Below are 16613 nucleotides of genomic sequence, written 5' to 3'. Positions count from 1 at the left end.
AGGCCGACTGTATGCAGCTGTTAGAGGTTCCACGTGTGGCGTTGAGTAACTGTATACAAGGAAGGAATTTTTAGGTTTAAACTCGGACCCAGCCAGTTTCAGAGTCGTATCCCACGCCTCTAAATTAGGCAACAAGTGTTTTTGTTGCTGCAGGTTCACAAAGACGCTCGTACTCATACGCCCGCAGCAGCGTGCTTATCTCTTTGCCCTGTTTCTTGTTCTCTTCCGTCTTCTGATGTCATTGTGACCAGAAGTCATCACATAACAGCCCGACCAAAAATACCTCTCCTAACCTCTTCTTCTCCTCCCCCCAGACCTCCATCACCTCCAGATCTTAGTCGATATTAACTGAGCTGCCCAACATCCTCCTTCCCTTCCAGCTCATTCAACCTTAGAAATCTAAAAAGGTAGCAGTCACGTGACTCGGTCTGCTGTGCTAGAGGTGAGGATTAACTGAGGGGGCTGGGGCTGGCACTCTTACTCGCTGAATGTGCTTCAGCCACGACAGCCCCCTGAACTCTGACCCTTCAGCTCTCATCAGTCATCGTCCATCACCCGTTAAGAGACAGGGCTGCTTTTGTCTTCTGTGGAGGGGCCAGCCTCAGCTGCTTAGCCCCCTTACGAAGCACACTTGGGACATGTAGCTGCCAGTTTGTAGTTGTCTGTCTTTAAGATTAGGATACATAAAGTGAAACACTCTGTTAGCTGGAGGAAGCGATGATAAGATTAAAGCATGGATGATACCGGGTCGTAGCTCAGCAGATAGGAAATGCCAGGAATGAATTAGCCTGTGAGGTTTTAGCCCTGAAGGAAACTGTGCGTCTAATATATATTCAGATTAATATTATTATTTATATTAATATTAACATTTTGTACTGTCTGCAGAAGAAGAGACAACAGGCGCAATAGAGACGGAGATCATCGTTGTGTAACTTCCCAGCTCCCAGTGTGTGTACAGGCTTTGTTGTTGTCCTGTGAAGTCATGCATTACAGGATAGCTTAGCCGTCGAGAGGAGCTTTTTCTTTCTTTTTAATTACTGCACGGCCTGGTCCAGCCAGAGACCATTGTGCCAAAGCGCTGCGAGTTCCCACAATGGAGCCGCTCAGCAGAGAACAATGAATCAAATTCCTGACCGTTCCCCACAGGTTCAGAGGCCCGGCTGACAAATAAAGACAGCGGAGTTACAGTGGCTTAGCTATTCTACACCCAGTAGCTTTCCCAGTGGCCACCCCTGTGGGGATACTGGTTTATGTGTGTGTGTGTCTGTTACATGGTGGCAAGTGCTCCCACTGGGAGCACAGGGAGGGGTTGAAAGATGGGGGAGGGAGATTGTTTGTTTCTTTCTGTTGGGGGAGAAAGACTGTGTGCTCTTTTACTAATGTAATCAAACCCCTGAGAACGAAAAGTTGGCAACCAAAAGCTGCACTGAAGAGCATTATGGATCTGAACTGATCAGTTTTCTTTCCTTGGGACGAAGATGTGAACTTGTTTCAGAAATCCTCTTTGCTGTTGTTTAATGTTGTTCATCACAAATACAGTCCTGGGCTCTTATGTGCTTTAGACAAAAAAACAGTCAATTGTTGAGATTAGGATAAGAATAAACGAACCTTTTGCAAAAGGATGTGCTCTGTTTATATTGCCAAAACTGTGTGCTTACACAGGCTTTAAGTAGGCTGCAGAGCTTAAAGGCCACTAGGCGGGTCTAGTTCCATTTATGTTGTCCAGCTCTTGTCCTGAAAGTTTATCCATTGTACTGCTAAACCTTTGCTGCTAACCTGTTTTGCACATAATCACTGTTTACTGAAACAGTGTGTGGTGGTGAGACCCCACATTGAACAGCAGGTGCCACATTAGGCACAGCCAGATCCCCTAACCTCTAACCTCTAACCCTGGCATTTGTCCGTCATCTTCTGCACTGTCAGTGATTACAGTCTGTCTTCTCCATTCTTCCTTTTTAAACTCTTTGTGACTCTGGTACTCTCACACCTTCTCTCTGATTGTTCCCGGATGAACATAATCAACTTTTTCGGATTTCAGTACCTGGATGATTGAGCCTCTGTGGGCTGGGAATGAAGCACTTATTTGCAGACTCAGGATGAAGGAGTTCTTAGTGCTGCAAGATTTTGGTTCAGATTTTGAAATGTGAGAACTTTGACAAGCAAACTCTGTTTACTTTTAGAAAAGTGAGATTTATTATTTCACAGTTTAAGCTAAAGTATTCAGAATGCTAAGTTAGCCTGCAAAATGCATTTACACTGATATGAAGTGGAAAACAGCAGATTGTCACATCTCACACTGGACTAAGCTGCCACAAACGATTATTTTGATAGTCGACTAGTCACCAATTATTTTTGCGATTAGTCGACTAATCAGATCATCATCCATTGGACATAAAACGTACAGCTTATTGCACCAGCAGCATCTGCTCTTATATAACTATCATTAGCTTACAGCTTTAAGTGTTTCAGGTATGTGCTAACTAAAAATAAAGACAAGATGATAGTTTATTAAATTTAAATGAAATTTGCAGATTGTTTCGGTGAAGTTTAATAAACTCCTTGGCATCTAAAATATAACAGGACACCGGAGTAAATTCTCGCACTCACACTTCTGATAATCAGCTGTCTGCTTGACGTTTATTCAGCTGTGTAAAAACTATAACTTTAATCTCAGCCAAACCGATTTACTCAGGAACAAATAAAATACTAAAAAAAAGCCAAACAATAACATTTTTAAGTTATCTAAGTGACTTATATATCATGTTTAACCTGAGTAGCGAAAGACGGCGGTGGGTTTGAAAACGATTTGCCGGGAGTCCGGTGTTCTCACGGCTCTAGTGAGCCTAGCCCCCGGCTAGCTATCGAGCTAGTGGGTAACAGACGTCTCCGAAAACGTCGGAGCGCTTTTGAAAATATGTGGTGTCTTGATAAACTGAGCAGATATTTGAGGTTTACACAGCTACATTCTCGCCTGAAAATATGTTAAACGTTTATTTTGTGACCCAGAAAGAATAATAAGAGTAATATTAAAACTAACTAGCTGCCGCCATTGTTGGAAACTGAGCTGGGCCGCGCTATGAATTTTGGGACACAGCTTCTTCTTCTTCGGGGTTTAACGGCAGCTGGCATCCTTGTACATGCAGTGCTGCCATCTTCTGTTTCAGTCCGTTATTACACTCTTAAATCCTACTACTTATTCCTGCGTCTTTTGGGATATTACAAAGCTTCAAACGACGCGTCGACCATTAAATTAGTCTTCGACGATTTTAATAGTCGACGTAATCGTGACTAGTCGACTAATCGTGGCAGCTCTACACTGGACAACTTTGAGCTAAAGAATGATGAAGCACGAACCAGCTGTCAAAATGCACACAGTAATTTAGACTTTTTGATGATGTAAATAGGAGGTAAGTGATTGTCTGGTGTTTTGGTGCTTTGCTTCCCGGTTTACATGCACTCGCTCTGGTTTGAGGACATTTGCCAAGCGGTTCTCAGAGGCCATAAACCTCCACAGCATTTCATCCTGTGCAGGCTTTTCAAAAGCATTCACACACTCCTCCCCTCTGCTTCCCCCTTTACTCAATTCACAATAACGTGACACTCTATCTCTTTTACTGGTTTCTCTGCCCTTTAATGAAAATTGATAGTCTCGCACACACATACACACGCCCTAACAGCCATTGATTGAGGCACAATAAATGTTTTATAAGCCTCACTGTTAGGAGGCTTTTTTTAAGTGTCAGAGGGAGAAAATGTCCCCTTTCTGTATTTGGCACAAATAAAAACATTTTAAACCTAAGCCAGAACATCACTGAGGGATTTTCCTGATGCCTACAGCTTCTAGGAAAATTCTTGCCAAAGAAGGAAAGTGAAAACAAGCTAAAGGAGAGGATAGCCCCTCATCAGTTAGTCCAATCAGTTAATTCCAGAGTGTTTTCTGATATCTACTCTGTTTTTCTAACAGTTAAGATCCTGCAATTGGAGCCCCTTCAACTCTTTTTGTAGCCTAAACCACAACTTTCCCTTGTTGGTGGAAGGACGGTGGCACCATTCCACAGGAAATGCCTTTTTAACACAGCAGGAAAGGGAGACTTTGCCCCGTCCAGACCCGCGTCTTTGTTACCATCTAATCGCATTAAGTGACTGGCCCTGTGTTTGTGCTTGGCTTGTGTTCATGTCAGTGTGGGCTCAGGCCAGTGCTCTGCCCCTTGCCTACAATGCGAAGTGGATTCCCTCGCAGAACACCGGCCAGTCGAGGGTTAAGCCTAAAAATTCTCTGAAGTCTTGCCTAAGATTAGCATGCCGAGGAATGAGAAAAATGCAATGAGCCTAACTGGACCTGACTTGTATGGAGGCTAATGGTTAACGAGTCGTGATGGATTTTCTCTGTGATTCAGTGGAGATGACTCTCACACGTAGATTATATTTTCTGAAGGATTAAAATTGCTGTCAGGGTGAACTTTGATGCCATAATGAGGTTTTAAACGTCTGAAAGGTGCTTTTTTATAGGCATGTGAACAGAAAGATTCGCTCTAAAGTCGAACGCTACCATGAAACATGCAACAGGTGTTAAAGAGTTTGCATAACTTTAAAAAAACATGATGAGAAGTGATGGTAAAAATGTCCTGAGGTCTCCTGACACTCAAAGATTCTGAGTATTTACCTCATGGGAACTCTGCGGCTGCAGAGCTCGCTGAGTCACCTGACGACAGTCGTCTGATTGGTGGATGGAACTTTTTAAACTGAGCCCTTCCCACAACACCAAAATGGTTTAATTTCAGTCTGAGTCCATAACTCCCAAAATATGTTTTATGGCTTTTTTTTAAACTGTTGTGCTTGTATTCATGCTTTAATGCGTTTTAATGCAAGTATTTGCATGCAATTCAGTATTGTTTGGTCAGGAGCAACTGTCACATGCACACCTTTGTCTTTGCTTTATGCAAACTCTCTGCAACAGGTGCACAAACTGAGCCCCACAGGGACATAAACATATGAGGTGCCATTTAAAGACAAAAGCAGCCACAGAATAAACCCACAGGGCTTCGCTCATACCTCCATGTTTGATAAGGACCCATCTGCAGACGTTGCACGTGGCCAGGCTAAAATTGTCAAGTTGCTTTTGAACTCTGATGCCCCACTTAAAATATATCACCTAATCATGCGCCGCGCTAAGTAATGTCAGTTGTGCTTCGTGCATGTGCTGAGGTCTGAAAGAGTGGGAGAGTCTCGCAGCTGACGGGTCTTTCAGAGGGAATCGGGGCGCAGGGCCATGTAGCTGCAGCTGCCGCCTCTGTGTACGCTCTTTGATGGCGAGAGGCAATGGCGTTTACTTCCACACCCGCAGCTACACACACTCACAAAATACACAAAGGCTCATTTTCTCCTCTGTTGTTTGAACTTTACTTTCTGGTCGGCTGAGGGGTGCATTGCATGCATAGGGAGGGCATGTTTTGTGCGTTTGTTTATTATAATGCACAGCTTTGAAATCATATGCAGTGTGAGAGGAGGCTGTGTGAGCTGCATCCTTGTAAGTTCAGTGACTGTAGCAGTTGGTGTCACAGTGCAAGTCATTTGTTAGTTTGGAATAGAAGCAAGGGGACACCCATGATGCTGACGCACTTATTGCAAACACTCACACCCACATAGACCCAACATGCATACACACAAATACAGCCACCCATTGTTTAACCAGTCTAACAGACTGAGAGCTCTCAACCGTTACTCTGTTTATGGTTTGTTTATCTAGCAAAGATAGCCATCCCACCTGCTCCATATCTGGACGCTGCACACGCACACTTGGAACGTGCTAAAAAACCTGACATCACCTGATTTTTGTGGTTTTGTTTTGCACGGCGACAAAAAGGTTTGTGAATGACATCAACGTACTTTGATTATCCTCATTCGCTGTTTTTTCCTTCTTGTGTGTGTTGTAGGTTTGGATGACAGCTTGCAGCAGTACGTTAGCAACTTTGAGCGGGAGAAGATCAGTGGCGAGCAGCTGCTGAAGATCACACATCAGGACCTGGAAGAGCTCGGCGTTGCCAGGATTGGCCACCAGGAGCTGGTGCTGGAGGCTGTCGACCTGCTATGCGCTCTGGTCAGTAGATCTGTTTCTGGTTGAATCTACGTGAGGATTTTATAGGCTCAGGAAGGCTCTGCTGGTCCCTGACCCTCCCCCCTCGCTCTCATTCACTAAAAACTGGTAGTTTCTGGTCTGGCAGCTAAAGGAACTAACGATGCAGAAGAGCTCGTCGTTTCCCACACATCTCAGCAGGGTGTGGACACATGAAGCAGCCTGAGGACACTGGAGAAGAGCAGCGTCACTCAGCAGGTCACAGGTGTCACAGCTGTGTGGCAGTTTGTAGATGTGGGAGATAACAGAAGCTGATGCTAATGGGTAACATGTAGCTAGCAGTGGCAGTTAGATGTGTTTGACAGATAAGATAAGAAGCTCCTCCTCCTTTCTCGCTATATGTGCACCACATACATACTTAAGCTGTTTGTTCATCAGTCTCAAAGGAAATGAAAAGTTGGTTTCGTGCTTACTCCTGCAATCATCTTCACTCCTAATTCCAGGCTGAATCTCTCCCGAATCCCATGTTTGGCTCCTCTTGCTCACTTTGAGTCACGCTGATCTGCTGTCCATCACCACAGATCCCAGAACAGCTTCCAGCTAAAGTGTGTCTGCCTGAGACCTGCAGGCGAGTGAAGAGTGATGAAACTTTCCGCGCTCCAGCTGAAAGAGAAACAGGTTCTCCAGCAGATGGGATCGATTTGGAGTTTTATCACTTCCTGTGCCATAAAAGTCCAAGCTTGTGGTCCCCGCGTTTTTGATCAGTGTCAGCATTTCTGTGCTCTCTTAAAACACGTTACATTAATCATTTGTGGCGTGGTTATTTTTGCTCAAAGCTATTTAAATGTTAAATCTTTCTTCTCCTGCATGAGGCGGGATGGAAAATTGTGGGTAGAATAGATTTGGAGTTACACAAAAGCCACATTTGAGTTCTCGTGCATAATAAAGCAAGTGTACGTGCGCTTAGCTCGGATCTTATTATCGTTCCTTAGCTTCTTTGCATTGCAATAGAGTCACATGAACTGAGCTATTAATATACACAATCTACAGGAAGGACGCTGAAGTATCTAATCTCATGACAAAAGTCCAACCTGTCTATTTATCAGTTTCATTGTGAGTGATATGCAAAATATGTTCATCTCTTCCCTTTGACACAGTTTTTGACAGTTTTTCCATCGATGCACGATAAGCTGCTGCCTCCTATCAGTGCTCGACCTGTAGTCACCGCACTGAACAGATGGAAGCATTCAGCACGTATTCATTGGGTTTTTTATTGGATTTATTTATCATAAAATTTGCACCATGTGTTGCACTGTCCCAGTAACCAGGCCCAGATTTGGATTCATCCCTGGAATCTTTTGCATTGACAAAGTGGAATCTCAAGTGATTTACGGTAAAACAAGCTCCCAGTTTGTGCTTTGGTAGTTGGTGCACTGTCCTTAACCTTTCACCCTTGATTGAAGCCTTGCAGCATAATGTTTTTTGTCCGTTTGGGGTTTCCCTATTAAGAAGCGGGCCTCAACCTTCCACTCGTCTCATGGGAGGAAGTGAGGCCCCCGATTCAATTAGCTTTTACTCAAGGTCACTGCTACTCACAGGAACGCAGCCCAGCAGCACCCGAAACCCCCACACACTCTCACACTTTCACCCACTTTCTCCCCTTTTTTTTTTTAAATTTACTGGGAGGTCAGACACTTCCTGTTGACGTAGAGGCCCTTTGCTGCGAGGCTTTGCTCTCGCTTTTTAAATGTTTATGCACGTGTGCACATCTTTGTCTCGTTAATAGTTACAAACCTAAATCATGATGAAAGATGAGCTAACGTGCAGCGCTGCAAACCTTTAGGAAGCATTCGTACTCGTCCTCCTCCGTCCGTGCGAAGGAGATCGAGATCAAACTGCTGTCTGGAGACAAAGAAAGAACACGTCAATTCATTTTACTGACTTCTCACGAGCCTTGATGCTTTCTGCAGAGTCGGTGCTGAAACTCAACACTTCTATCATCACACGAGCATTAGCTGCAGCCATTGAACATGGCTTCATCATGGGCCACAGCGCTGCTGCAAATGTTTGTGCTATTGCTTAAAGATATGTCCTTTATAGTCAAGTCTGAGCCTAAAGTCAGCAAATAACCTCAAAGAGCCCCAGAAAGGCCTTACTTTCAAAATAAAATCTGCCATCTTGGTTTTTGTTTAGCTTGGTGTGTCTAAAAGGACGCTGCAAGAATGTAAATTTGACTTGAAATGTTGTGAGGATGAAAAATGGGTTGAGTGAAAACGCAGATTTTGCTCAGACGTGGTTTTTAGCTCAGCGGACATCTGCGGGCCAGTCAGAGCCGCTGCGACGGTGTGATTAGCCTGCTAATGAAAAAGCCAGGAGAGGTGTTTGATCTGGAAGGAGCTGACGCCGCCTTGGTGCTAAAGTTACACCGAATGAGAATAAAACCACCAAGTGACTTTTCTCTCTTTTTCACATATTCCTTGATCATGTTTGCATTTCCTTAATGATGTTTCAACAAACCATTTCATGCCGAGTGTGGCGTGAATAACGCTGCCTTCAGCTACTGTTTGACTAGTCGGATTATTCCAGTGTGTCCCCGGAGACTAAAACTGGGCAAATGTATGTTTTTGAGCCCATGTTGGCGAGGGGCGGTGGAATAAAAGGAGACGCTAACCACTTGCAGATCTCGTTTGTTGGTTGCCAAACACGTGCCGTGTTACTCCTTGCAAAGCATATTTAGCTCCTGGCATGTCACTCAGAGTGCAGCGTTTGCTGGCAGCGATGCAACATCCTGTAAGCTGATATTTACCGGGACAAGGGCCAGGCTGCCCTTCCACTGCGTACATATGGAAAAAACACATTATTCCAATTTCTCAGCTGCAAGAATGCAAAAGTTTAAACACTGTTGACTCTGATAAAAGGTGAATTCTGTTGCTGCCCAGTTTCCTGCAGCAGCTCACTTCACAGCTGGTTTATAGTGTATTCCCTGATCTTTGAGACCGGCATACATTCCTCTTCTAAATAAGAGGAATGTATGCAGGAAACAGCTTAGACTTAGGAATGAAAACTTCACACCGCTTGATAAGAATCAGGTGATGGAAGTACACCCTCTCTCACACCCCAGAACAAATCTAGAGCTGGATGGTGTGATGTCTTGTTCACGATGTTCACAGATAGGGCTGCCACGATTAGTCGACTAGTCACGATTACGATTTTAATAGTCGACGCGTCGTTTGAAGCTTTGTAAGATCACAAAAGACGCAGGAATAAGTAGTAGGATTTAAGAGTGTAATAACGGACTGAAACAGAAGATGGCAGTACTGCATGTACAAGGATGCCAGCTGCCGTTAAACCCCGAAGAAGAAGAAGCTCTGTCCCAGAATTCATAGCGCAGCCCAGCTCAGTTTCCAACAATGGCGGCAGCTGGTTAGTTTTAATATTACTCTTATTATTCTTTCTGGGTCACAAAATAAACGTTTAACATATTTTCAGGCGAGAATGTAGCTGTGTAAACCTCAAATATCTGCTCAGTTTATCAAGACACCACATATTTTCAAAAGCGCTCAGACGTTTTCGGAGACGTCTGTTAGCCACTAGCTCGATAGCTAGCCGGGGGCAAGGCTCACTAGAGCCGTGAGAACACCGGACTCCTGGCAAATCATTTTCAAACCCACCGCCGTCTTTCGCTGCTCAGGTTAAACATGATATATAAGTCATTTAGATAACTTTAAAATGTTATTGTTTGGCTTTTTTTAGTATTTTATTTGTTCCTGAGTAAATCGGTTTGGCTGAGATTAAAGTTATAGTTTTTACACAGCTGAATAAACGTCAAGCAGACAGCTGATTATCAGAAGTGTGAGATGCTCGAGAATTTACTCCGGTGTCCTGTTATATTTTAGATAGCAAGGAGTTTATTAAACTTCACCGAAACAATCTGCAAATTTCATTAAAATTTAATAAACTATCATCTTGTCTTTATTTTTAGTTAGCACATACCTTTATCATTAGCTTACAGCTTTAAGTGTTTGTTATATAAGAGCAGATGCTGCTGGTGCAATAAGCTGTACGTTTTACGTCCAATGGATGATGATCTGATTAGTCGACTAATAGCAAAAATAATTGGTGACTAGTCGACTATCAAAATAATCATTTGTGGCAGCCCTATTCACAGAGAAGTGAACTCAAAGCATATCTGTCAAATCAATGATTACAGCCTTTCAGTGGACAGGAAACGACTTGTTTTGACAGGGTGGGACCATAAGCCTCGCAGGTAGACTGTGTAGAAAGATTGATGACGAGTGTGCTCTTAAACCGTTCTGTTATGTTTAATTTGCTGTTTCAGAACTACGGAGTGGAGTCGGATAACTTGAAGAATCTGGTAGTGAGGATGAGAGCTGCCACCAACAGTCTGCACATGGCCACGGCCGACCGCAGGAAAAGCCCCGCCTACGATGGAAGCGCCTCGCGAAAGCCACCTAACGATTTTCTTACCTCCGTGGTGGAGCTGATCGGCGCTGCAAAGAGCCTCCTGGCGTGGCTCGACAGGTAACACTTTGTCCCGGCCTTAATGAGAGGCGGAAGTGTCACGTTCGATCACACTAGTTTGAAATAAAGATGCAATTTGATATTTAAAAAACGAGTCTGTTTATAATCAGACAAGAGTTCGTTTTCAGCATTATAAAGACCTTTTGCATGTCAGCTTAACGTTATATCCAGCTGGCAGAGCGTCCTGTGCGCTCCTGTTGACCCGCTCCAAAACACATTACGCCATAAAAGCCGAGCATATTAAGCAGGTTGCCAGGATTAAGTGTTAGCTGGCTCAAATTAAGCTTCTCCTTTTTATGGCAGGCTCGGCTAAAGTGGTGCATTGATGTCATTGTTTAAATGGTTGTTGTGATGCTTAAGTGCAAGCAGAGCCAAGGAAAATTTATGGTTCAGGTTTGTAGGTCATTAGGCTTCTCTGACTCGATCTAATAATAATGTATTTGTACAGCACATTAGCTCAGCAAACAAGTCTTTGCACATTTGGTATTAGATCTGTTTCTGGTCAGACTGCAGTTTAATGATTTTGCATCAAGTTTCTTGTTTATTAACAATAAAAATATATAGAGACGTATTTCTGGCACACAAATAAAGTAATCCTTATTTTTTTGTGCTACTGGCCAATAAGTGCTATTTGTTTCAAGATTTGTAATATAGTCCGACATAGTCCAAGGACTACAAACTGGTTTTTGAAGCACATGTTTCAGATAGAGTGAGGTGAGAAAAAGAAAAGTATAAGCTGGCACCAGGTTGCACACTTGAGAAACATGTAACAAGCCTGTCGGTGGCCAAACAGCAATCTGAGCGAGTACAATAAACTTGAGCTCATCTCTGCAGTCCATCGCTTGTTTCCAATGTTCTCTCTTTCCTCCTTTGTCTGCTCGCAGGACGCCTCTTACAGGGATCAGTGACTTCACAGCCACCAAGAACAAGATCATTCAGCTGTGCCTGGAGCTCACCACCACAGTTCAGCAGGTCTGCATGCTAGTTAGCTCAGCAGAACATGTGGAAACACACACACACACACAATAGCTTTTTTCCACTGAGCACATACCGGCTCAGGGGCACAGATGTGTAGGAGAAGAGTGTTATGGGAAATGTGGTCTGGCAGCCATGACATGAGCCTGAAGCCAGCAGTCTGAGCACATTATTGCAAATGCTGCTGTTTTTCTCGGGATCTTTTCCTCCACGCGCTGGCTAATGAGGAGACCCCCTCGGTGTGGGGACGTTTAATGGTAAACGTTGCTTTTGTGCTTCCAGTTTCATAAAACCCACGAGTGCTCTTTTAGAGGTGGCTGCCAACATTCCCCGGGCTGCTGTACTCCTTCGGCCATGTGGTTCCTGTTTTTGCTTCTCCGAGATGCTCGCAGTGGGAGACCAAACCGTCTGAAAGCATTTCCTGTGTGTAGGTTTAGTGGAAGGATTGAGGAGGTGGTCCTTCAGACTGCTGGAAAGATGGCTAACAGATAACGCAGAGCATCGGCAGCCACCCTTTTATATTTCTGCAGAGGGTTGCTCTTGAATTGCATCAGTATAGTTATTCCTGCTTCTGCCAGTTTCACGAAACCAGTAGTGGTTTCTCATGCATATGGGGAAGACTTTATTCGACTGGGTTTTCTTTCCTATCAATTCACCCGCTTGTCTTTTATCCCTCAAGGGTTATCCCGATAAGAAACTCATTTTATGCTGCCAGCGAAAGTGGCTCCTGAGAGTGCAGGTGTCATTTTTTTTCACAGGGTTATTGCATCAAAATAAATTCCTTTCCCAGAGTGCCTATTTCCTCGCCAGAGTCTGGGATTTCAGCGCCTCCGGTGATTTACTGTGGGTGTATCGGTCATGGTCATCCAGGAGGAGTGGGGGTATCCATTTCTCACACTGCCATGTAACGTGGAGAGGTTATGGTGGAGAATAAACTTCTGATAGGTGCTGAAAGGTTTGAGAGATTAGCTTCCTCTCGCAGCTGGAGAGACATGCCGTTCGACTTGCTCGTTTTAAGCCAGCTAGCAGCTGATGAGGACGGCCGATTTCCAACTAATCCCATGATTCGAGTTTATAAAAAAGCACACGGGCTCAGAAAAATCCTCGTTTCATTTCCGATTTGTCTGAATCGTTTGGATTCCTTGTTTCTTTAGAGCAAGTGGGCTAGCATGGAAAGCACTGGTTAATAAAACGAGTTGCACAGGAGTCTGCCACAGTGATTCGTTTTATGACGGGGGAGGACGGCGTGAGGTTTGCCCAGAAATCGGGGCTTTTGAGATCGCACTTTATGTGTTCTGCCTGAATGAAGCCTGTGTTTGCACACACAATGGGACAAGGCCATAAAACACTGGATGCATCGTCCTTCTTGGCTGACCCGTCAGCGTGGAGGTCACTCTCTGTCAAAGTATGCACTTTTCATCAATCCCGCGTGTCTTTAGTTTACGCTTCGCGCTGGATGACGAAGGAAGTTCTCTGCTCTGCAAACGATAAAGTCCATCATTGTCATCACGTGGCCTCCGTGGCCTTGATTTCCTGCAGGTGTGAAGTCAGTCCAGGCTCGGCACTGTGCCAGCGCTCCACTCTCAGCCACCTCACTGCCCGACCATGCAAATCTTCTCTGGTGGCTGATCAAAGGCCCAGAGAGTCATCTGATCCACGCTGGTTGTGAGATCAAGTCCATAACGTCAGGGATCAGTACACCCAGGGAATTGTCCTCAGCCGCAGCGCTTTCTTTCTCATCTCGCCCTCGTCTACTGCGACTACTTTGGTCCTGACAAAGATGTGGGATTACTTTGGAAGCACAAACAGTTCTCAGAAATGAGAAATAAAGCCAGAAGTCTAAGTCTATGATATTGTTTTCTCATGCTCTGATACTATGGAGAAGTTCTGTAAATGTTAAAGCTTGATGGGAGTCGTGCCAGCTGATAATGACACGCTGTTTTGTTTCACGACCTCTAAACGTTGAAATATGTATTTTTAGTTCATCCTTCTTGGCTCAGTGAAGAGAGCAGCGATCCAAACGTCTGTAAAAGAAATATGCAGCTGTCTGTTTATGGAAGAGCAGCTAAATTCTTGCTGAAACCGCCATATATTCCTGGCTGGAATTAGATTGTTTGGAAACATGATTTTTTGGGGACCGATATATGTCACAGGAAATGTTTTATAATTGCATTTATTCCTACCTCGTGTTTATACTGATTTTTCGTTTTCCTCCCCAAAGTCAGGGAAACATAGCAGCCGCGTGTGTAAACCTTCACCGAATGAGTTTCATCCTTCAAACAGACGGTAAAACGTGGATCGAAGGGAATATTTAGGAGCGCTGCGTGCATTCTGCTTTGATGCGCAGCCATCGCTCACGGCCACAGACCGTCGTGCGAATCTCGTTAGTGCAAACAAGCCGACGGTTTTGAAAACAAACGCTCCGCTTTATCCCAGTGGAATGTGCAAGCTATGGAAATATGGAAAAACATGGCTGACCCCCCTATTTGCTGCCTGTACAATGCGTTTACAAAGAGCAACAGAGCTGGCTTTGTGCACATCACAACAGTTTTCCTTTAGGTTTGTAGCTCGTACGAGCCTGACACTGATACCTTTGTGCTCTGTGGTTTTGACAGAAGCATGTCACCTGTGATTTGTTGGATGTTTTCCCTCGGGGGGGGGGTTCTCTAGACTGACCCCCCCCCCCCCCCCCCCCCCTTTCCCCGCCAGCGACACAGTTGTCAGTGGGGCTGTTGCCACAGCTGTGTCCTGTCTAGCTGACACTTGGAGAGGGCCAGTGGACAGTTTCCCAGCTGACTGGGTGAAGGAGCTGCTGATAAAATCTGCAAAGATCAGCTTCGTCTTCAGAGGACCTCCCCTCCTCCACGAGCCCACCCAGTCGCAACGAAGAAAGCGGCCGTGCGTCCAAATATTTGCTCTCTGCCAGCAGACGATTTGGAAGAGGCTTTTCTGAGCACGATGACATGTTTTCCCGACTGCGCATAGTTACCGTATGACTGTTCTTATGGTATTTACATTCCAGTATAAGTCAACTGAACCACAAAGGGTGTTATGTAATTAAAGCATCCACATAATTTAAGCAAAGCGCTCATTTAAAGCTAAAAGCTGTGTATTTGTGGCTTTTTTCATTTTTCTCAGTTCTATATGGAGGATTCTGATTATATCCCATTCACCCAAACCCTGCTTCATGCTTTTGCTTTTTCGCTCTCGAGCCATCGAATAACTTCTTCCTCTTCCCTGTTTCTCTTCTCTGCAACAGGACTGCAGTGTTTATGAGATGGAAGAAAGGATCCTGGAAGTTGTAAGTACTCTGCATCTCTTTGCGAACAAAGAACTGACCTGGAAGTTCCAGCGTTGTGGGGAATGGGCCTTGAAGTCTTTTTAATTGGGCATTGTGTCAGACTTGCTTTCAGCAGCAAGGTCAGATTTTTGAGTGAATAGAGCAGGCGGGTACACAGAGGGGGAGGAGGTGGGTCTATTATGGCCTTGCCATCAATCAGTGTTTCCTGTTGTTGACACTCTCCAGACTCTGTGGGCTAACACTGGGCTTCCTCTACCATTTTCTATCTTTCTTTGAAATTCATATTACAGACGTCTGTGTTTAAAAGCTTTTTTCTTTACCTTTCTTTCTTTCTTTCTTTCTTTTTCTATTCTTTATTTGGCACGAGTCCGATTTATTTTTATTTCCTGCCTTTAGACTCCTCAAGATCAACTCTACATAAAGTATATACGATAAAAAAACCCTCTAATGATGAGAAATTATAGTATTTGCCATTAAGCAGGAAAGGAACATAGAAGAGGTGTGTTCAAAGGACTGATTTCAGTCCTATGCGTTGAGGTCGCTCCACTTAAATTAAACCTCACAGTAGTGAGGTTAATGTCAGGCATATAGTATGAATAGGAGGAACGTAACCTAACCGCCAGTTCTAAGCTGTAAAACACACAATAAGTTGATCTTTGGATGATGAAGTGCAGCACTTGATGATCACAGCGAGGAGTTTATTAAAGTCTTGTGCTTATTATTTTGACCACTGAGGCATTTCGTTTGGCGTTCTCTTCTGCAGTCAAAGATTTTGAACACCATCTGCGATCAGACCGTGAGAACCACCTCTGACCCCCTGATGAGCCAGTCGGCTTGTTTGGAAGAAGTCCAGTTGACCAACATCAATCCCGGCGAGGGTCTGGTGAGGAATGATGCTTTTTTTGAACCTCGAACTTGTGGTCGGCTTCTTGGGTTGGCTGTCTGGGAATGTATTCGATGTGTGAACTGGTAATACGCTGTTATCCACCATTTTTCTTTTCTTTTTAAACCCAGGGAATGTACATCAAGTCGACTTATGATGGGTTGCATGTCATCACTGGAACCACAGAACATGTAAGTAGGACAGGACGAGTTTAGCCAGTTTCAGTGCTGAAATTCATTCGTTTGCTGCCAGTACTCTTAAATAAGCTTTTGTAAGTTTCATCCTCCTCCTCCTCTTCATCCTCCCCCTGAGTAACATCATGTGAGGGAGTTCAGAGCTGCTCATGTGCAAAGGGGATAGTTTCTTTCTGCGCTCCACACAAACAAGTTTTACCTTTTCACCACACTTAGACAGTCAGTGACTCACACACGTGCATCACAGCCACCGTCGGATCCTCACGCCTCCAGTCCCCACTCCTGAATCACAACCTGAATCATCGCTTATAATGACCAGTTTATCTCGTTTGGCATCTTCGTGATATTATTCTGCTGACAGTCACACGCTGAGAGGCTTTTTCTCACGATTCTGATCTCTGAGTGTTCATCTGGTGCAGAAATCAGGCACGAGCGGTACCAGAGCGCCGCCCAGTTTCCACAGCATTTTGAGAATGCTGTGTTCAATAAAAGCTGTTTATGTTTTATGTTTAGTCGCCCGCAGACCTGACGAGGAAGATCCACGCTGGGGACGAGGTGATCCAGGTTAACCATCAGACTGTGGTAAGAATCCCAGATTGTGTGGGAGGTTAAAGACATGCTGTAAATCTTTAATCAAACGCACGA

The 16613-nt window shown here is 44.4% G+C and overlaps 1 protein-coding gene across 1 annotated transcript in view; it reads left to right on the top strand.

Annotated features, from left to right (window-relative positions):
- The window catches only part of LOC102797762 (connector enhancer of kinase suppressor of ras 3-like), a 45562-nt gene that overhangs the window by 9728 nt on the left and 19221 nt on the right, over nt 1-16613 (top strand). Inside the window, exons 2-8 of the mRNA XM_087832881.1 lie at nt 5934-6097; nt 10413-10615; nt 11500-11587; nt 14850-14891; nt 15655-15774; nt 15906-15965; nt 16482-16550. Coding sequence (XP_087689007.1) covers nt 5934-6097; nt 10413-10615; nt 11500-11587; nt 14850-14891; nt 15655-15774; nt 15906-15965; nt 16482-16550 — 746 coding nt within the window. The remainder of the gene's footprint in view (nt 1-5933; nt 6098-10412; nt 10616-11499; nt 11588-14849; nt 14892-15654; nt 15775-15905; nt 15966-16481; nt 16551-16613) is intronic.

Source organism: Neolamprologus brichardi, chromosome 19, assembly GCF_056152115.1.
Source record: "Neolamprologus brichardi isolate AB-2024 chromosome 19, ASM5615211v1, whole genome shotgun sequence".
Lineage (NCBI taxonomy): Eukaryota > Metazoa > Chordata > Actinopteri > Cichliformes > Cichlidae > Neolamprologus > Neolamprologus brichardi.
The sequence above is the reverse complement of the archived record's forward strand: the minus strand, read 5'-3'. Positions and strand labels throughout refer to the sequence as shown.